The sequence below is a fragment of the Pomacea canaliculata genome, linkage group LG11, assembly GCF_003073045.1.
Source record: "Pomacea canaliculata isolate SZHN2017 linkage group LG11, ASM307304v1, whole genome shotgun sequence".
Taxonomy (NCBI): domain Eukaryota; kingdom Metazoa; phylum Mollusca; class Gastropoda; order Architaenioglossa; family Ampullariidae; genus Pomacea; species Pomacea canaliculata.
In genome coordinates, this window is record NC_037600.1 from 20,838,239 (window position 1) to 20,858,910 (window position 20,672).

The window sequence follows — 20,672 nt, forward strand, 5'->3', positions numbered from 1 at the left end:
TCTTCCTTCCATCTTTTTTCACGTCTGATGTCTTACGTCAATTTCGTCTAGCGTCGTGTTTCCTTGACGACAACGAACATATTAGAATGTGATAAAGTCGAGAAATGATTGGTCGAGACCTGATGATAAGAGGTGGAGCGTGCAGCCATTAACTGTCGGATTTATTTGTTAGAAACGACTCAGTAGCTTTACCTACAAGTTCACCAGACATTCTTCTCGTACTTCAGCAGCCATGGTTCGAGTCCTGCTCCTCCTGTCTGCCTGCGTCAGTCTCTGTGGTAAGCCGTGTATCAGGGTTGTTTCAAATTATCAACACACGTATGTATCTCATGCGAACGGGTGCTATATGAGTAAACAGGTCTCCACCCTTCTCACTCTTACAAGTATTAGAATTCATGTCTTCATTTATTTACAATTGTAATAATATACTATAATTGTAGTGCCCGAATGTCCAGCGGGACGCGCGAGTATGTGGCTCATCAGCAGCTCTCTATTTCTACTCCACCCTGCTCCAGGGTGACATACAAAATTATATCAGATAAAGCCAGGGAAGGCATCCATGGATATGAGAAAATGTAAAATATAAACATAGAAAAAAAAATCTTCGATACAATTATAAAGATAGTCGACATTTCATACGACAGAGGGTGTGGTGAGCTCATTTGTACTATCGTTACGACCGTTCTCTTACAGTTTGTCTTCTCAATCACTCAGCAACTGTTTATCTTCTTGCAGTCTGCTATCAGTGTCCAGTCAGCTGGAGTGTTCATGAAAATAAGTGCTACACCTATATACACCTCCGTCTTCCGTGGATCGACGCCATTGTAAGTAGAATAATCTGCTCTTATCGTTCAAGTAAAGACTATTGTGGGTTGCCTGCCTGTCACAAAGCTCTTGTGGGGTGTAACCTTTTACACTTGGTTAGTTGTTTGTGAGCGTGCGTGAACTTGTTCCCCATAAACATCATTCAAGGGTTGTACGAAGACTCGTCCTGCCACGTTATTTACGATGGCAAAGTCAATAAACCTTTTGTAGTGAAGACCGGCGTAAGACAGGGGTGCATATTATCAGGGATTTTGAGTAGCTGTAGTCTAGTAGAGTAGTCTAGCTACAGCTACTGTAGCCGGCTACAAATTTTGTAGCTTGTAGTGTAGCCGGCTACAAATTTTAAAAAAGTAGCTTGTAGCCGTAGCTACATTTTAGAAAGTAGCTGTAGCTTGGCTACATGTTGGCTACTTTCACGACCATTCGTCGACAGCGTGTCAGCAAGACGACGACAGCCACTGCTCTCACTGCTCGGTGTGTTGACAGCCAGACACCACGTGTCTCGCACGCTCAGTAACCGCAAGTACTGTGTCGTCCATGTGGCGGGAGCGATTTGAAAAACGAAGATGGACGTACCCATCAATTTCGAGCCTTACTTGAAATTCTTTACATTTTGTGAAGCAACAGAGAGTGGGTATACTTTCAAATGCAAGAATGGGTGCGGCAGCACGAAGTACTCAACGAACAAGACGTCGGCGTTTAATTTGACAACGCACTTGCAGGTAAGTTCGTTGAGATTTTCATCGATCTTCATTCTTTGTTTCATTCTGTGTTTTAGTTTGTTTGTATGAAAAGAGCATGGAGGACGTTTGAACAGTATGGTGGCTTGAAGGATTTTATATTTAGTGCTAGTAATTTAATATGACAATTAGCTTGGTAGAAACTTGCTTTGATTGTGAATGGACTTCTAAAATTTTGTTTCATTTTCATGTGTTTACTTTAGAGGAAACATCCACTGCTTGCCAGGCAGTTGACTCAAGACTGGAAACGTCACGAAAGCGGAAAAGGGAAGACGACGACCAACCCTCTGTCTCGAAGCTCTTCAAAGTGGAACACAAGAGTACCGTCAGCAAAGCAGACGTCAATTCCGCCGTCCTTGATTACCTGTTGGAATGCAACCTGTCCTTCTTCATGCTGGAGAATGAGAAGTTTTCAAAGTTTGTGTCCAGACTCACTGGCCAGGAAACGCAGTTAATGAGCAGGAAAACGGCGAACCAAATGTTGGAGGTAAGTTTTACTATTTTTTTTCTTCCTTTTTTGTTTGTTTTACTAGTTTTTTTTTAAGTAGGGTGATGTATCCACAATTAATATCTTTTGTTCTTGGTCACAGAACTCAAATTTCATGTGCCTCGACTACTTGCAGGGCGAGAAGTGCGTGGGCTTGGGACACCTCCTGCCTCAGCTCAACACCCTCAAGACCGCATCGAGCAACAGAAGTCCAAGCTAGAAAATCTGTGGTCCCCTAGCTACTGCTGTCCTGAATGGTTGGAGACCAGATTTGCTGATGCCTATAAGGACCAAGACACCCTGCTTGCAACTGTGTCGAACCCAAGGTGAGGGAGAGTTTTCGTTATTTCAGTGTATTTTTTCTTCATTTATAAGCTACTACTCTGTCACTGTTCTTTTGAGAATGAGAAGAATGTGAAGAGCTTAGAGCTCAGATTACACGAGAATAAGCACTATACAAATATCCGTAAATAAATTAAAAAAATAAACTTTTGACGGAAGGTGGGGAGGGGGGTGTTGATTAAAAAAATCAAAACATAATATTCACTGTCACTGGTCTTTTGACACTTGCCTACAAATCAAAATAAGTACATAAAAACCAGTACATTTATAAAATTAATTAAAAAACAACAATAAGAAAAAATTTTAACACCGAAATTAAACAAAGCATTAATTATTGTGCATATTATTGTTTCAGGTGCAAGTTGATGTGGACTGGGGACCAAACCCTGCGTGAGAAATGCAGATCCCTCTTTGACTGCAGAGGCAGCATTGATGGACACGCCAGTCCAATCCCCAACCAAGTGCTCAGCTGAACAGGCAGACTTCATCATTTATGAAGAAGTTACCGGCACCCCTGAGACAACTACCTTCCTGATGTCTGGATTGTCGCAGAATGTCAATGAACTGGACAGATATCCCACGATCAAACAACTCTATCTGCGCACCAACACCGTCTTGCCAAGCAGTGCTGCGGTTGAGAGATAGTTCAGTCTGGCAGGACTTATCATGACAAAGCTGCGCACTAGGGGGACAGACAGCAACTTCGAGGCCAAAGTTCTGGTCAAGTTCAATTCCATGGAGGACTGAAAGCATGTAGATTTGTTTTAACAGTATTCACAAATTATCAGCACTAAGTCAAAAGTTTGTTTTATACCTTTGCATTTTGTTGTTAATATGGAGTTTTTAGTGGTCTCAGATCAGAATAAAGGTCAATGTATATAAAAACCAGTTCTTGTGCTACCATGTAATATAGTGTTTTGTGTGTATGTTTGATGTTTGTGTATGTTGCTACAGCCAGCTGGCTACAGCTAACTTTTTATAACATCAGGCTTTTAAAAGTAGCCAAAAGAAGCCAAAAGAAGCTGGCTACATTTTAAAAGTAGCTTGCCCATCCCTGCATATTATCACCGATAATCTTCCTGATGGTCATAGTCCGGATTATGTTCAAGACATCCCAAGACAACAACAAATAAAACGTTACATGACCCTAGTCACGTGGTATTTTACTTACAGTTTTATTCTCAGAGTTAACGCCTCGTGCGAGCAAATTCACAACCGACAACCACGATTGTCAGAGTCGTCTTCATCATCCCCGCTATTATTCATGGTGTTGGTCACAGCTTATTTATTTTACAAGTTCTCGTAGTTTGTGGTGACAAATATTTCACAACCAATCGAGTGGTTTGACAAACACTTGAATATCAGGTCTGGTGTGTACAAACCCTGGAGGTTGGTAGTTTGGCTCATTGTTATTATTCTTCCATCAGGGCACTTGCAAGACTCTTGGCGGCCATCTTGTCGAAATCAACTCGGCCACGGAGAATCATTTTGTGAGTCGACTAATGCACAGTAAAGGAGTAAGTACAGTGTTCAAAACATTTCATTTAAAACATATTTCATCAAGTAATCAGAAAACTAATTTTGTACGGTTTTCTTCTCTATGTTTAGGAAAGAGATTCTTCACACTTGAGTTAGTAATTAGTTCTTGATGAACTAGAGACTTAATGACTAGTGAGAGAAATAAATGAAACACATAAAACTTTAACACTAGTATCATTCTAAACATCGTGCTTCATCATAAACCCCAAGTGTCAAAAATAGCAAAAATATTGTTTTTTTACAGTTTACGTGTTAAATAAATTTGTTTTGAACATTAAACATGTTTAGCGATTTAAAATTATTACTTATATTTTAATATCATTTACATATTGGTCATATGTTATGCTCCATACCTTTAGTTAAAGAAACTAGAAATTATGAATTGTTTTACATTCCTTCCTGGAAGTTGTCTGGATATGGTTGGGCTTTAACGACTTGGTCAAAGAGGGCCGTTGGGTGTCTGCCACTTCCAACCAACCAATGGTATATCAGTCCTGGGGTTGGGGTGAGCCTAATAATAGTGGTAATCAGGACTGCGGACAATTGACCAGCAATGGTGCGTGGGATGACCTCAGCTGTGACCCCGGCACCAAGTTCACTTTTGTCTGTCAACGCCTGGTGAGAACATGCGATGTCTTATCTAAGCCTCCGGCAACTTCTACTTATGAACATATATCTTTTATTGCTGGTCATTGTTAAAAAAAAAAAGCCTTTAATTTTATACTTAGGAAACCTTTATTTTTGGCACATTCTATTTATATATTACTAGTCGAAGGTTCACATGTTTAGCTAATATAAGATTGATATATCTCTGTAAGATGGACATTTTCATCTAAGATTAACTTTCTTAGACAAAGCCGACATATTCGTGTCACATACGATTCTCAGTGTCCTCTGTGCATACAATTGTACATTCACCACAAGAAAATTGATGAGGGCGAGAAATTTGACTGTCACTTGAATGTGGCATAAGTGGACAGGCAGTGTTGAACTCGTTGTCTGTATCGTCATCCGTGACATCTACTCATCCTTCATTTTACAGACGGTCTGAACCCTGTGCCAGATGATAATCTTCAGCTGAACACCTAGAGAGAATTCTTCTATCAATAAAATAAAGAAAAATTGTCAGCTCAGTCTCCCAGGTGTGAGGACTCATCGATCACGACGCCCCCTACACACAAGTGACGTCACAGACGGTGTTATCACCAGTGTTACACCACGTCCATGAACGTCACCCTTTCATCATTTTTGAAGGTTAACAAGCAAAAATTGTGTCCAATGTAACAAAAATAATAATAAACATTTCTTCACTTAATGGTGTTTCCTATTTTCTTTCTCGGTAAAGCCCGGTTATAGACAGTCAGGGGCAGTAACCCCCCCCCCCAAGGTGTGACATTGTCTCCCCTGAATGACGTGCATAGGGTTGACAGCTGACGAGAGTTATAGTGATGAAAGCATGCTCACCACACCTTACTTTACAGCTTGTAGTCAGGACAAAGCACAGACTGTCATAGACATAATGTAGTCACCTGACATAGCACAACAGCGACACGAGACAAAGTTTACAAGAAATGTGAAACTTGTATGAATGAACTAGAGATGTTTCAGACAACTATTGGTTAAGGGAGACAATCACCAGTTGTGACGTACAGAGGGACATGAAGATGTAGGGGCGACAATACAGATCTCGTCATCTGAGTCATTATCAACAATGTCCATGCAGACGACGACTTGGCTTTCCAGACACGAACAGCCCGTCCATTCGTCACCCAGTGTCTATACAATGTCTCTACAGCGTCTACACAGTCAAACACTGTGACGTGTTCGTTGTTCACATGGTAACGTGTTGGCAGAGAAGGTCTGTACGTAGATGTACAGTCTTCGCTAGCCAGGCCTCTACCATTTCCACAAACAGCCCACATTCACCACCTAGCAGCTCACGTTTCTACCAAACAACCAACATCTCCACCAAAATGTAGTAGGCAGACTTTTTAATTATCTTCCTTCCATCTTTTTTCACGTCTGATATCTCACGTCACTGTCGTCTGGCGTCGTGTTTCCTTGACGACAACGAACACATTAGAATGTGGTAAAGTCGCGAGATGATTGGCCGAGACCTGATGATAAAAGGTGGAGCTTGCAGCGATTAACTGTCGGATTTATTTGTTAGAAACGACTCAGTAGCTTTACCTACAAGTTCACCAGACATTCTTCTCGTACTTCAGCAGCCATGGTTCGAGTCCTGCTCCTCCTGTCTGTCTGCGTCAGTCTCTGTGGTAAGCCGTGTGTCAGGGTTGTTTCAAATTATCAACACACGTATGTATCTCATGGGAACGGGTGCTATATGAGTAAACATGTCTCCACCCTTCTCACTCTTACAAGTATTAGAATTAAATTCTTCATTTATTTAAAATAGTACACGATAGCCTAGGGCCCGAATGTCCAGCGGGACGCGCGAGTATGTGGCTCATCAGCAGTTCTCCATTTCTACTCCACACTGCTCCGGGAGACATACAAAATATAATCAGAATAAAGCCAGGGAAAACATCCATGGATTTGAGAAAATGTAAAATATAAACATAGAAAAAATTCTTCGATACAATTATAAAGATAGTCGACATTTCATGCGACAGAGGGTGTGGTGAGATCATTTGTACACAGACTATCGTTACAACCGTTCTCTTACAGTTTGTCTCAGCGACTGTTTATCTTCTTGCAGTCTGCTATCAGTGTCCAGTCAGCTGGAGTGTTCATGACAATAAGTGCTACACCTGTCTAGACCTCCATCTTTCGTGGATCGAAGCCATTGTAAGTTGAATAATCTGCTCTTATCGTCCAAGTAAAGACTATTGTTGGTTGCCTGCCTGTCACAAAGCTCATGTGGGGTGTAACCTTTTAGACTTGGTTAGTTGCTTGTGAGCTTGCTTGAACTTGTTCCCCATTAACATCATTCAAGGTTTGTACGAAGACTCGTCCTGCCACGTTATTCACGATGGCAAAGTCAATAAACCTTTTGTAGTGAAGACCGGCGTAAGACAGGGTTGCATATTATCACCGACAATCTTCCTGATGGTCATAGGCTGGATTATGTTCAAGACATCCCAAGACAGCAACAAATGAAACGTTACATGACCCTAGTCACGTGGTATTTTACTTACAGTTTATTCTCAGAGTTAACGCCTCGTGCGAGCAAATTCACAACCGACAACTACGATTGTCAGAGTCGTCTTCACCATCCCCGCTATTATTCATGGTGTTGGTCACAGCTTATTTATTTTACAAGTTCTCGTAGTTTAGGGTTACTAATATTCAAAAAAGAATCGAGTGGTTTGACAAACACTCGAATATCAGGTCTGGTGTGTACAAACCCTGGAGGTTGGTAGTGTGGCTCATTGTCATCATTCTCCCATCAGGACACTTGCAAGACTCTTGGCGGCCATCTCGTCGAAATCAACTCGGCCGCGGAGAATCATTTTGTGAGTCAACTAATGCACAGTAAAGGCGGTAAGTACATTGTTTAAAACATCTAATTTAAAACATTTCATCAAGTAATAAGAAAACTAATTTTGTACGGGGTTTTTTTTCTCTATGTTTAGGAAAGAGGTTCTTCACACTTGAGTTAGTAATTAGTTCTTGATGAACTAGAGGCTTAATGACTAGTGAGAGCATGTCACGGACCGTCCGCGGACACGCGCATTCTTTCCACAAACCAAAATATTCTGATCGCTTGAGGGTGGGCGTACCTTCTTAGAGGCACGAATAATTATTGAATTCAAACACAATTTTAAATGAAACAAAGGCAAAATATCAACAATCAGAGATTCACTCCTTCGTTCGCCACACATGATATATTACCAATATATTATCATTCATCCAATGTACTATTAGAGTTAACAATAAAGTTGATTCCCATAAATACTGTCACTGATGTAGTATTCCGCTGTCTCCGGTGCTGTCCTTTCTTGAGGAATTTCCCAAGCCCTCTAATCTAATGAGTAACATTAGTCTTATTTCCTAGAAGTCGATTTATCGTTAAAAAAACGTGTTTATTTTACGATACCGACAGTTTACAAGCAGAACGTCTCGGTCTTCAACATGCGGTTGCCTCCTAGGTGTTTAGCAGGATGATGATAGATTAGCTGAAGGCCGGGAGAAAACCTTTCCTCCACCGGCGCTTACTCTCCGGCTGTTAAGAACTGTCCTTTCCAGGCGACAGATGGAGGTCGGTGCACCAGTCTTGCACCAAGTTTTCTGTTCTGGGATCGTTGTTTACTCGCTCACACCAGTGTGTGGTTTCTTGGCCCCACCAAGAAACTGTACTGCGGGATGCCCAAGCCACAGAGCTCCCCCACGGTGCGGACACGGACTACAGTGACTCACGACCTGTGAAGTACATCCACCTGTAGTTTAACCACGGTATTACTTTCCGTAATACTTATTCCGCGGTCGCAGCAGTAGCGAGAAAGTCCAGAGAAAAACCACCAGCTTCCACTTCGGTTCCGCCGTTAGCTCTCTGCCCACCGTTATTTTCTCTAACGTTATTTTCCTCTATCTTTTTCGTCACCTTATTTTGACATCACAATTGACGTCATTTGCTCAAGGGCAAACAACTTCCAGCCCACTACCCTAGATCAGACCAACCACGGTTGTCGATCTTCCCGCCTAACCCCCTCTACTAAGTACTTATCCGTTACAGAGCAATAAATAAAACACACAGAAAACAGCAGTTTTATTCTATACATCGGGCTTCATCATAAACCCCACGTGTCAAAAATAGCAAAAATCTTGGTTTTTTTACAGTTTATGTGTTAAATAAATTTGTTTTGAACATTAAACATGTTTAGCGATAAAACATTATTACTTATATTTTAATGTTATTTACAGACCGGTCATATGTTATGCTTCATACCTTTAGTTAAAGAAACTAGAAATTATGAATTGTTTCACTTTCCTTCCTGTAAGTTCACTTCACATGGTTGGGCTTTAACGACTTGGTCAAAGAAGGCCGTTGGGTGTCTGCCACTTCCAACCAACCAATGGTATATCAGTCCTGGGGTCAGGGTGAGCCTAATGATATGGGTGATCAGGACTGTGGAGTAATGAGCAACGATGGTGAGTGGGATGACATCAGCTGTGACCCCGGCACCAAGTTCACTTTTGTCTGTCAACGCCTGGTGAGAACATGCGATGTCTTATCTAAGCCTCCGGCAACTTTTGCTTATGAGCATATATGTTTTATTGTTGGTCATTGTTAAAAAAAACCAACTTTATTTTCATACTTAGAAAACCTTCATTTTTGGCACATTCTATTTATATATTACTAGTCGAAGGTACACATGTTTAGCTAATATAAGATTGATATATCTCTGTAAGATGGACGTTTTCATCTAAGATTAACTTTCTTAGACAAAGCCGACATATTCGTGTCACATACGATTCTGAGTGTCCTCTGTGCATACAATTGTACATTTACCACAAGAAAATTGATGAGGGCGAGAAATTTGACTTTCACTTGAATGTGGCACAAGTGGACAGGCAGGTTACTCGTTGTCTGTATCGTCAATCGTGATATCTACTAATCCTTGATTTTACAGGCGGTCTGAACCCTGTGCCAGATGATAATCTTCAGCTGAACATCTAGAGAGAATTCTTCTATCAATAAAATAAACAATGTAAGCTCAGTCTCCCAGGTGTGAGGACACATCGATCACGACGCCCCCTACATACAAGTGACGTCACAGACGGTGTTATCACGACAGTTACACCACGTCCATGAACGTCACCCTTCATCAGGGTTGAAGGTTAACAAGGAAACATCGTGTAGAATGTAACAAAAATAATAATAAACTTTTCTTCACTTGATGGTGTTTCCTATTTTCTTTCTCCGTAAAGCCTGGTTATAGACAGTCAGGGGCAGTAAAAATGTAGTAGTCAGACTTTTTATTATCTTCCTTCCATCTTTTTTCACGTCTGATATCTGACGTCACTGCCGTCTGATGTCGTGTTTCTGTGATGACAATGAACTCAGGTCATCTCTGATGATTACCTGCCACTGCTACATCTTCTTCTCGACACTATTAGCAAATCCTGACACACCTACAGTCATTGACTCGACTTCAGCTCCTCCTGTCAGCCTCCTTCACTCTCTGTTAAGTGGTGTGTTAGATGTTATCTACACAGTTGTATATCGTAGTCGCTCTACATGTTATCTACACAGCTGTAATCTTAGTCGTTGTACATGGTGAGAACAAACGATATTTTCTTGAACCTGTTGAACTTTGATTAGCATAGATGATTTATTGTTGGTCATTTTAAGATAAATAAATAATAACAGTGAGATGTGCAGACATATTAGATAGCTCAATCTCCACCATACATGCATTCTCACATTGCCGCTTTCACAAATAAGCTTGAGGTGTTTGTTGGAGGTTCACGTGTTGACCTAGTAAAAGATAAACATGTTTATCTGAGATTATATCATGTTTATGTACAATTGACTATTTGACTAATGTACGGCTCAGTCATTTGTGCTGATAAGTGTACATTCTTATACCCACGGTAGACAGTTGATGAGGGACGACATTTGGCCTTTGCTTGAGTGTCACACAAATCGACAGGCAAGTCACTCATTGTCTGCATTGTCATCGTTTATTTTACAGGCGGACTGAACATTGTGCCAGGTGATAATCTTTAGCCCGAACATCTAGAGAGAATTCTTCGATGAATAAAAGTAGACAAAGATGTAAACTCCATAATCACTCATTTCTTATTGATCCCGACTTCCCCGGATACAAGTGACGTCACGACACCCGCTCTTCACGACCGTTACTGTACGTCACGCTCCAACAGGTTTCAAGGATAACAAGAAAACCTCGTGTCGCATGGAGCTAATGCAAACATTAAATTTCTTCACTCGATGGTTCTATTTATTTTCTTTCTTTCAGGGGAAATAAAGTTCGGGCATAGAAAGTCAGGGGCAGTAACTCCCCAGTTTATTACATTGTGAAATTGCCTCCCCTGAATGAACTGTAAGAGTTGACAGCGTTTTTCCCGCTGTCCTCTGTAATACATATCATGACATAAGAAGGTCAATGTAGAGAAAGTATCAAAATACTTTTCATTGTACAGAATAGGAGAATAAAAATCAAGAAAAAATCATAGACAGACAAATATCCTCCATAACCACACACTCACAAGGACTTCATGCATTGGAGCGTCGTGTGTTTGGATCATGTATTTGTATTTGTGCCTGTGTTTACAGTTTTGTCATTTTATGTTTGCCCTAGGGTGAGATATTTAAATCACTGTGTGTTCAAAGTAAAGGTAAGTTATTTCTGTCACGAAGCTCTGTGCACGGCATATCCCCGTCAACGGTCGCCTGTTACCTGAGCAAATGGAAATAGTTACAAGAGTTCGCCAGCAAACCATCCCCACCTGAAGCCTCAAGCTCCTCCCACATCTACACTAGTACCTTTCATTCCCCTCTCCATATTCTCCATATCCTTATTCCCCTACAGAGGCAACTCACATTAATAGGGAGACATCTCTTCAATATTCAAAGTAACAACTACACAAATCTAACTTCTCACATCAAAATAATAATAATAATAATAAGTGAAAGGAACCGTAAAACACCACGAAATAACAGAGTAATAATGTCGGCATGATTCACATTGTACTAGTCAAAGTTAGTGTTAAAAGGTGTTTCTTTTTAATTTTTGTTGACAATGAACGCTGCTTCCTTGTTGACCATGTTATTGAGAGTGAAGTCCCTTCTCAAGAAGACAGCCCGTTGGAAAGCCCGAAACTCAAAAAAACAGTTCTTCCAAACTAATTTATCAGTTGTTATCTTGTCTGTTGTTTTCTCTGAAGCCAGTCCTGTGATATAATATCAACAAACACAGCCAAACGGTCACTCACACTATTCAACACACACTAATGAATCTCCAAAATATCAGTCAGGTCTGATGACAGACATATATAGATATACTTGAATAAACCTCTCACTAATTATAATCCTCACTTCACAGTCCCACTCTAATATTTTAGAGGTTTAAGGTTGTAGTCTGTTTTACGTGAAAAATATGCTCATCAAATAATAAATTAATATCTCACAGTAAAAAAAAACAAACATAATAGGCAAAGTTTCCACCAGCATCCACACAGCGCTGCTCTCTCACTCTCTCTCGCTCTCTTAGCGATGATGATGGCGGATGATGGACGTGTCTGTGTCTCTGTGGGAAGAAAATGCTTTTATTCATTTAAAATGAAATTTTCCGGCCTGTTACGAGCCTCTGTTTCGTAACATGCGACAAAAGTGTTCCTTATGATCGATTTTTAACGATTCTGAATTCTTCTGGTTTCAAAAAAAAAAAAAAATAACATGGCCCTAAAAGAGGACCAAAGAAAAAGAGAGAAAACAGGGAAGCAACTCCGACAATAGTATGTTGATGATTTCCACTTAGAACATAGAGAGTCCCAAGGAAGAGAAGAGCGACAGAGAGAGGGATACAACGCGAGGCAAACAAGTAAACCTCCTAACGAGCAGCACCTTTGACCTAAAGCAAGAAACGAATGAGCGTGTTAGCAATTGGGGTTATCTCCCTTCTCTGTCTTAAGAAACAAGGATTGTCGCCCTTAGCTGAACGCTGGTAAGAACCCATGGGAGTGAGCACGATTTATGAAAGCGTGCATGAGTGAGTGAGAGGTTCACAGAACCCCTGTAGTTGGGGAAAACTGAGTTTGATTATTCACACGCCAGACGTCGAAGCAGAGACACCCAGGCAGGCGCTATAAAGTGCCACGTGTACGGAAAGCTGCCTATCAGAGGTCCTTCGTGCCAGCAACCATCACCATCCTAAATAAAGGCACAAGGACTCAGGAGGAATCAGACTTTATTTGCTAGTCTGTCTGTACTTTTACAATACAGGTAGTCGTCGGCCTGTGCGACTTACGACTGTCGGACTTTACAACCACAACAATGGCTGGTATGTCTGGCCATGACTGCCAAGGAAGCAAAGCGAAGTGAGAATGTTTCCACGATAAAATGAACAAATAACATTTGTCTAAAATAACATAAACCTCAAGCATGATTACAATGATTACCCAGCATTAAATACTCACCGTAACCTAACATGGCCGACTCACAACCAGATGGAGTTACCACCCGTAATCAAACGCGGTCTCAGGCGACGACTACCTGTATCGAGAGTAGGACTTACCCCCATATGTACCCTACACTATTATTGCCTTCTACATAGAACAAGCTTCTGGAAATCTATAGAAATTATACTCATAATATGAATCTGTTGTTGGGCTCTTGTATCCAGTTATTATGTCCCATTAGTGTAGCGATAGAGCACAGAAACATGAATATTAGCTCCAATCGTGAGTACACTCATAATATTACTCACACAGAGTGATATTTGAGTAGAGTGCTCATTATAACAGGTGAGAGTCATTCCTGCTCAGGCGGTGAGTCTTCAGGGGAGACAATCACCAATTGTGACATACAGCGGGACATGGGGTGAAGTCGAGAAGAGTTATCTGTGACACTCTCCAGACAGACGACGACTTTTCTCTCCAGGCCCCGCACGTGGTTTTCACGCGTCACCCACACCACGTCACTGCGGGCCGTGGCCACGTCCTCGATGTCCTCATCCTTCATCACCCGCACTGGGATGTTCTCTTCTCTCAGCCCCGTCACAACACCCAAGGTCTCACTGAGGCCTCCAAGCCACACCAACACCAGTACGTCTCTCCACTGCAGGCCGGACGGTGGTCTTGAGCTGGTGGTGGGTGTGGTAGTCGTGTCATCCTCTGTTGACATTTACATTTAGTGTCATTATCGTCAGACTATGGAGATACTGCGTGAACACTGACATAAAGAATATAAAGGATCATGACAGATATATATGACTTACAATTGTAGACACACGTCACTAACAGTCTACTGAACATTTCTGTGACACACCCGATTTTTATTTGTAGCACAGATCACTGTTTCACTGTCAACAGAAATTACACTACATAACAGTCACACCTACCTGGATCACCAACCCGGAGACTGTGGAGGTATCTGGCCACCTGACGACCACACAAGACACAGTTCTCTGGGATGCGACCTGAGTGACCCTGACCTCGATGATACATCTGTCTGACTGGCGGGCCGTCTGTGTGGTCGGGCACACCTGGCTCACTGTACGGGTGGATACGAGGGTTATCTCCAGTCATCCTCTTGTCCCGTTGGACTTCCCTGACGACGGTCGGTGGAGAGCGGAGGGGTCTGGTTAAAAATTCCACTTGCCAGCCGGTGGGTGAGTATTTATGGAAGGAACTTGCCGCCCACAGATGGAGACGTGGAACTTGATTCAGCAGCTTGTCACAGAAACGCTGAAAGTAGTAGGGCCTGTAACAGGCATGATTGTTTACAGATGAACTAAATAAGAGTGAAATACCGTTTACTGTCATTGACATGTCATTTACGCGTGTTATACTGCCTTGTATACATGTGCTTACATTTGTCAACACACCTTGCCGCTTCATCAGCGATGACGTACAACGTGTCTCCCTTCGCTGCCTGTGACAAGTCGTCCACAGCCTCGTCCACGGCCTCGTCCACGTCCTTGTCCACGGTTTCATTTTTATCAAAAGGATGATGCAGGAGGTGAAGTTTCTCAGATGTAATTCCTGGTGCCTGCCATTGTTTATTCTGCAGAAGCAGATGGTACAACATGCTGCACACTGTATGACTCTCGGTACAAGTACTCACAATGTACACATCGCTACCAGTCTGTAGCCACAGTGCAGCCATCAGCATCAGCACCACAGTTTTACCTGTGCCAGGTGGTCCAGTGAGATAGAGTCTGGGAGGAGCATTGCTCAGCAAGTTCACTTGCTCTGGGAACAAAGTTATCTCAGCAGTATAGCACTCTCCTGTGTGGGAGACGGCCTGACCCAGGGTCTTGACACTCACACGTGGAGGACATGTGCATGGAACACTCACTGTTGTCGCCGGACCGCAGAACCTGTCATGACGATTAAAGTAATTACATATACAGTAACAGTGATGTTGATAAACAATAATGAAAATAACGTCGACAACAAGTGATAGCTTGTTTCCTGTGATCTATGACTGTAAAATTCTCATATAATTTTGCATGTTTCCACCTTGATTGCTCAAAAAACAATGATGGACAAAAGTAAAGTGGCATTGCTACGTTTTGTATTATACTAGAATATAAATCAAGATAAATGTGTATTCCGAGAAGAGACAGAAGGTAGTCTTTTATACATCTTGTGATAGCAAGGTCGTTTTACTTGATTAGACAGACCACCTAAAATTGTTTTTCATCATTGACTTCAGAAGGAAGGAATAAAAACAGTAAACAGACGACACATCCGGAAGTAATGGCTTTGAACGAAAGAGATGGGTAGCCAAGTTTATAGGCTGTCTCTAATTACTTGGCGACAGACTTCTACACGATTGTTACTTGTTGCAACACGTTTCCGCGAGCTCTCTCTGTGTGTGAGAATGGTTTAAAGTAAACACACCTGGCTTCTCTCTACGACCTTTACATCACTGTAAACTCCCAAAACAAAAATCGTCAGTTTTGAACATTTCTCACCTTGCTACCAGGGTTTTGTAGACGTCATCAGTCATGTGACTGTCAGGTCCAGCCCCAGCCACACGTCGCTGCCACCAGTCTCCGAGTTCCCTCAGCACGTGACTACTGACGTCACACGGGGTCTTGGGGTCAGACAACTGATCACAGCACAGACACAGACCAGCGATGTCGGCGGGGTCTGATGCTCCCAGACACCGACACAGGTCCTGTCAAGCAATCACGTGGGGTAGAGAAGGGAATAAACACTCAATGTGCAGGTTGACAGGTGCACACAAGAAAGTAAACATTAACATGATATAAAATAGTCTCGTGCTGTAGACTAGGGGGAAGGGGGCCGTGGGCAAACAGAATGGCGGAGCCTTTGGACGCCAGCACAACCTACGTAGCAGGGCAATAAAACATCACAGACTCTCATCCCCACGGACTGTTATGGCGGGGGCCCCATCAGGTGTCGGGCCTTGGGTTGTCGCCCCTTCTCCCTCCCTCTCCTCCCACCCCGCACACCTAGCGCCAATGTTAGCCTGGTATTCATCATAGATAAAATCACCGACAAGAATAAACTTTAATCCAGCTTTTTTAAGAAAAAAGAGCCTGTGTTGATAAAGACACTTAATTTCCAAGCCGTCGTTGTCAGATTCGTGTGTTCATAGTTTGTGACAAGTGTAGCGTGGCCTCAGCTGAGCTCGTGTGCATGAAATAACTGTAGTTGTGTGATGATGTAGAGAGATGTAGGAGCATGTAGGAGAGAGGATTCTACCTCAGTCAGCTGGGTGTTGCCAGACACAGCTTGTTGCACCTGGTGAACTGTGAGGTTAGGCAGTGCGATGACCTTAGTGATGCGCAGTCCGGGGGCGATGTCAGACACCAGGTGAGACAACATGGCCTCCGCCTTGTCCAGCTGCCTTATAGCTTCTGTCAGTTTTTTTGTGATATTACAATCTACATCCTTCTGCGACATATTCAGTGCCTTTACATTGTCACCAGAAGCCTTCACCTCAAAGACTATCAAACCATAATGTCGGTGAATAAGAATCACATCAAAGTCGCCCTGTTTCCACTCCGGAGGTAGAGCTGCAGAAGTGGCTCGAGGTAGCAGGGCGGCCTCCGCAGCGTAAGAAGGTTCCCCCAGGTACTGTCCGAACTGCAGCTGACTCAGTCCAACCAACACTTCTTTGTTTTGTTTATACAACTGTTTAAGCCAGGCTATCAGCCGCTGCGTGGCTGCATCACTTCTGACATCACTGTCCTGGACGTGGGCTGGCTGAGGACCTGCTGCTGGGGGAGCAGGAGAGGAAAGCATTGTTGGACTGCTGGACTGTCCAGCCTGTCCAGGTGCTGACTGGAGGACCAGAACATCCTGACCAGCAACTGACTGTCTAGTCATGGGCACGCGGTTGAAGTAGACAGGAGGCAGGAAGTAGGCGCGAGAGTTGAGTTTAGGAAACGCGGCCTCAACCCACTGGAGCCAGAATTTCTGAGCCTGTGATAGCGGTCCGGTGGCGCAACGGTTAGCGCTGTTAGCGCCTGTCACCAATACAGTGAAGGTTGGCTGCCCTGAGTTCATTTCTCGTCTCGGGCACGCTGATCTTTCTCTGCACGTGGCATCTGTTTACAGGGCTGGCTGCTTGCCGTAATATAGCCTTAGCTGCTGACACGGCGTAAAACACCAATTCCCCCCCCCTGAGCCTGTGATGACATGGTTCTCTTCTTATCAACACTAAAATCTAGATGCTAGTATTTCCATTATTAACTTAATTTTTTTGTTTCATTCATACTAAACACCTGACATCACAAATCAGTCAAATCAATAATTTTTATCCTACCGATGTCCACAGACTATTTGTAGTTTAAAGACATTGTCACGCAGGTGTCATACGATCAGTTACGGAATAACTGCAGCTGTTGCCCTTTACTTGAAGGTATTGTTTCTACAGGTATTTCAATGACATTATTTCTACGTGTGTCTGAAGTGGTGTTGCTTTTGCTTGTACCTTTGATGATATTACTGCTAGCTGTATTTTTAATTTCTATTATCATCCTAGTCGCCTCACCTCTTGTGAAGCAGACGGCGGAGGATCAGACATGGTTGACAGTTGTCTCGCCTGAGCCAAGGGCATTGACGTCTGTGAATAGACAGGACATTTTCATTTTTTTATGAGAGATACTTAATCCATTAAAGAAGAAATGTAAAACAACAGTAGCATGTTTTTGTCAGACTGAAGATTGTTACTGTATAAAACTGGCAGAAATATCCAGAGACAATCCCAAAGTATCCACAGTATCCACAGTGTTCACAGTATCCACAGTGTCTTAATGTCATTGTCAAGGGTTTTGATATTACATATCAGAAGGAATTTGCGACTGCTAAGTTCATCTTGACACTTTTAGTGTTTATTTAATAAGTATACTAACGGGTAACTAACCAATAGTTTATGTCGAATCTCAATCATCTCTTGAGTAAAAGTAATGTTAGTATCGCGTGATTGCAAGTGATCTTAGAACACATTGATTGTAAGTGGCTAATGAAGCTTGACTGTAGGTGATTATATAGCTTGATTGACAGTTATGCTAATAATACATGACATGATTGTAAGTAGAGCAGTTTGATTAAAATGTTGTTGGTATAGGATGACTGTAAACAACATGGGTCTAGCTTGAGTGTTAGTATGGTGAGCTCGGTGGGTGTGGTTAGTAAAAAAAAACAAAAAAAAAAAAAAAAAAAAAAAAAAAAAAAAAAAAAAAAAAAAAAAAAAACAAAAAAAAAAAAAACAAAACAAACAAAAAACACACGATTACAAGTTATTCAAGATTACATCAGCTTTAATGGTCACAAGTACAACCTGACTGTCAGCCTCAGGCCGCTGTGGTGTCGCTGTCTATGACATGTCACACCGTGTGGCACACACTGCCAATCAATGACTGACGAACTTCGATTTCCTTGTCACAAACAAAGATATTTACGGTAACAGATGCGCGTGCACAGACACACGCAAACTCCTACACACAGACAAGAACACACACAAGTAAGACACGCACATATATACCACACACACACACACAGGCACACGCACGCACACATACTGACACACACGCATGCGCACGCACACTGACATACACATAGCACTCAGGCGCGCTCACAGACATAAAAACATTTTCTGCAAACATCAGTTGCCACAGCGACTGTTAGCTTCATTCACGTGCAGGAAGGAGGATTGTTTAGCTGCTTGTCGTTGATAGCAACAAGATGTGCTACTGTGTGTTACTGTGTGTTACTGCGTGTGTTACTGCACTTAGTCTCGTCACGTGTCCTGACAATTCACTCTCATGCAAGTAGCTGTGATGTGCTAATGAGTCTGTGACTGTATATTGTGGTACATAACGCACGAGTACGTCACTGTATATTGTGGTACATAACACACGAGTCTGTCACTGTATACTGTGGTACATAACACACGAAGTAATTCACTGTAGTAACAAACAAACAGTCGATCACTGTAATACTTGCTAACGAGTTGTCACGACTATGGTGGTACATAACACACGAAACGTGTCACTGTATATTGCTGTCGGTTACATTAAACCACACGAGTATGTCACTGTATATTGTGGTACATAACACACGAGTATGTCACTGTATATTGCTTGTCCTTGTACAAACGACTCACCTCAAAGTGACCACCTTCAGCAGCTTCCTGATATTCTATGATTGTAGTTTTACTCCGTGTCAGCAGCTAAGGACTGTAGCAGACAGTCACTGTACCTGTTCACTGTTCACAGACTTGTGTTGCCTGCTGCCATCATGAGTCATCCTCTGTTTTCTCAGAAATGATGTTTGAAGTCAGTTGCAGCAACAGGCAGGCGGTCTACACACAGCCGCGCGGCGCCAGGCGACAAGTCGGAGTCTGCATGCAGCATCTTGCAGCACCACCCACACTGTGTGTCATACACAACATCTTACAGTCTCTACCCTTACCATCTCCTGGGATGGTGGAGGCTAACAACTGTACATCAACAGCTCAGCTGTGACGAGGATTGAGTTTTCCATCCTTTGATCGACTCGCGGCAACTCAAGCGCCACACGCCGCTCACGGCCACAGCTTGCGGTCACTGTGACCCAGCTGCCTTCCTGATCAGCCCTCGTATGTCTCGATATTAATTACAATAATCAGGGTCAGGACTCAAACGACTTGTTGACATTCTACACTGCATAACCTTATGTGGGAATATATACAGTCATGGAGGTCTTGAGCTTTCTGTGTATGTATATGTGCGTGCGTGTTAGTAAGTAGATGCGTACCTCTCACATTGCTTAATTCCCTCACCATGACCCCTCCCATACCCTGACTACCACGTACAGCCTCGGGTAGACAAGGTGACCCTGCAGCGGGTGACGCAGCACCCGAGTTTTGATGTAAACAACGGTACGTAGCTATGACTGCACCCTGCTGATCGCACACTAGAAAGATCATTTCTCCCCCGTTCCTTAGGTCGACGTGCACAATAAGATACATTGCACCGTGTATGTGTTCCGGTTTGTCACGTGGCTCACGTACCTCAAGCCCCACCTACCTGGTGCCCTTACTTAAAGAAAGATTGAGAGCGTGGTATTAATTTCGCTAAAACTTGAATCCCCACACTACCTGTACCCTTAAACTGCTATTTGAAAGAAACCCCAGTGCGCACACCTCCTCAAATAAGCTCTGCAGATGCTCCCTCCAAGCACGTAACTCTTTCACATCAAACTGAGTTCTACCTCCCCTTCCCACCTTTTTAGCTCCGTGGAGAGACCTATGTCAAAGCTTTAGATCAACTATCGTTGTACAGCTGCACGTGACTGTAACCGTTGCTTCACATAACAGCCGCGTTATGGCAGGCCCTCCTACAACCTGACATTCTCATATAAACCGAGAGAATCTGGCGCCACACCGCTAGATACTTTAAATAAACCACAAACATGGAGGTAAAAGAGAGAAGGATGAACAGCGTAAATGACACAAACATAAACACAACTGAATTTTTAAACTTTTTTAATTGCTTTTTTTAATTTTCCTTTGTATGTCCTGATCTTTCCTTACTCATAAGCGAGGATACCAATATTTAACATTTTCAGTT

The 20,672-nt window shown here is 42.6% G+C and overlaps 2 protein-coding genes and 1 long non-coding RNA gene across 3 annotated transcripts; 1 reads left to right on the forward strand and 2 right to left on the reverse strand.

Annotated features, from left to right (window-relative positions):
• Positions 1 to 68: 68 nt before the first annotated feature.
• Positions 69 to 5,248, forward strand: LOC112575761 (CD209 antigen-like). Its single transcript, XM_025257772.1, has 5 exons — positions 69 to 278; positions 736 to 824; positions 3,822 to 3,911; positions 4,339 to 4,551; positions 4,976 to 5,248. Exons 1-5 carry the CDS (start codon positions 233 to 235, stop codon positions 4,982 to 4,984), a joined length of 447 nt encoding a protein of 148 aa, XP_025113557.1. The 5' UTR covers positions 69 to 232; the 3' UTR covers positions 4,985 to 5,248.
• A 5,635-nt stretch (positions 5,249 to 10,883) lies between these two features.
• LOC112576006 lies at positions 10,884 to 15,712 on the reverse strand. Its single transcript, XM_025258197.1, has 4 exons — positions 15,561 to 15,712; positions 14,466 to 14,960; positions 13,980 to 14,341; positions 10,884 to 13,752 (listed from the first exon to the last, which is right to left on the reverse strand). The coding sequence occupies exons 1-4, from the start codon at positions 15,593 to 15,595 to the stop codon at positions 13,391 to 13,393; spliced, it is 1,254 nt and encodes a 417-aa protein (XP_025113982.1). The 5' UTR covers positions 15,596 to 15,712; the 3' UTR covers positions 10,884 to 13,390.
• A 1,533-nt stretch (positions 15,713 to 17,245) lies between these two features.
• On the reverse strand, positions 17,246 to 19,765 carry LOC112576007. The gene is made up of 3 exons (XR_003101727.1): positions 19,226 to 19,765; positions 18,401 to 18,497; positions 17,246 to 17,683 (listed from the first exon to the last, which is right to left on the reverse strand). It is a non-coding gene; the product is annotated as an uncharacterized LOC112576007 (long non-coding RNA).
• Positions 19,766 to 20,672: the final 907 nt, after the last annotated feature.

What these genes read in the sequence shown, in the direction of transcription:
- LOC112575761 (XM_025257772.1), top strand. Translation starts at nt 233, where the DNA reads ATGGTTCGAGTCCTGCTCCTCCTGTCTGCCTGCGTCAGTCTCTGTG. An exon ending in TGCCTGCGTCAGTCTCTGTG is followed by an intron (nt 279 to 735) that starts GTAAGCCGTGTA and finishes ATCTTCTTGCAG; the next exon opens with TCTGCTATCAGTGTCCAGTC. An exon ending in GACTAATGCACAGTAAAGGA is followed by an intron (nt 3,912 to 4,338) that starts GTAAGTACAGTG and finishes TCCTTCCTGGAA; the next exon opens with GTTGTCTGGATATGGTTGGG.
- LOC112576006 (XM_025258197.1), bottom strand. Translation starts at nt 15,595, where the DNA reads ATGACTGATGACGTCTACAAAACCCTGGTAGCAAG. An exon ending in TACAAAACCCTGGTAGCAAG is followed by an intron (nt 14,961 to 15,560) that starts GTGAGAAATGTT and finishes TCGTCATGACAG; the next exon opens with GTTCTGCGGTCCGGCGACAA. An exon ending in TCTCCGGGTTGGTGATCCAG is followed by an intron (nt 13,753 to 13,979) that starts GTAGGTGTGACT and finishes AAATGTCAACAG; the next exon opens with AGGATGACACGACTACCACA.